Consider the following 1,017-nt stretch of genomic DNA (forward strand, 5'->3'; position numbering starts at 1 on the left):
TCGCAGCGGATCACAGCGGCAGCAGAGGCACCACTCGTGTTCCCGAGGTACTGCGCAAGCACGAACAGCTCCTGCTCCACAGTGGGTGACAGGTGGATCACGTGCTTCCTGAACTTGTTCAGCTGCGGCTGTAAAAACAGTGGGTCAATGAAGTTCACATTCGGGACATCCAACATCGCCTCCGTGACAGTGCCAGCAACAGCATGAACACGTATCCTCCTCATNGCAGCGGATCACAGCGGCAGCAGAGGCATCACTCGTGTTCCCGAGGTACTGCGCAAGCACGAACAGCTCCTGCTCCACCGTGGGTGACAGGTAGACTACGTGCTTCCTGAACTTGTTCAGCCGCTGATGTAGCAACAGTGGGTCAATGAAGGTCACATTCAGGACATCCAACATCGCCTCCGTGACTGTGCCAGCAACTGCATGAACACGTATATTCCTCATAAAAGCAAGTAGTTTATCGTGTGCACCATTCGTAGTTGACAGAGCTGACTTGATGTTAAAACCATGCTTTGAGGTATGGTCTCCGTCATCACGTAATGCAGCAGTAGCACTCGCNCAACTTGCATTGCACGGGTCGCATTTACCGCCACAGAAGAGTCAGTCATCATCATTGATACAGCACTGAGGGGTGGAAGCAAGTTAATAGTCGAGGCATTACACTGCAAGAATCTCTTCATACTATCATCCATCAAACTCTCAGCACGGTAGTCCTCCACAAAATGCTTCATGTAGATAGTCCGACCACCTTGGTTGCAGTAACACACCGCTCCCTGAGATGCAGCAATATCACTGCACTCACCACCGTACTCACCAATCACAAGGTCATCAATCAAATACCGGCGCTGGTTGAAGAGTGAAGTGATAAAAGTAGACCTATNTGAGGGGAGAAAGCACGTTAATAGTCGAGGCATTACACTGCAACAATCTCAACATACCATCATCCACACTCTCGGCACGGTAGTCCTCCACAAAACGCTTCATGTAGATAGTCCGACCACCTTGGTTGCAGTA

The 1,017-nt window shown here is 50.4% G+C and overlaps 1 protein-coding gene across 1 annotated transcript; it reads right to left on the minus strand.

Annotated features, from left to right (window-relative positions):
* Window positions 1-144: 144 nt before the first annotated feature.
* Window positions 145-447, minus strand: TM35_000261230 (putative receptor-type adenylate cyclase; the record flags this gene model as incomplete). The annotated part of the gene is made up of 1 exon (XM_029027860.1): window positions 145-447. The coding sequence occupies one exon, from the start codon at window positions 445-447 to the stop codon at window positions 145-147; it is 303 nt and encodes a 100-aa protein (XP_028880737.1).
* Between the last annotated feature and the right edge of the window lie 570 nt (window positions 448-1,017).

The sequence above is a fragment of the Trypanosoma theileri genome (genome assembly GCF_002087225.1).
Source record: "Trypanosoma theileri isolate Edinburgh chromosome Unknown TM35_Tth_26_V1, whole genome shotgun sequence".
Taxonomy (NCBI): domain Eukaryota; phylum Euglenozoa; class Kinetoplastea; order Trypanosomatida; family Trypanosomatidae; genus Trypanosoma; species Trypanosoma theileri.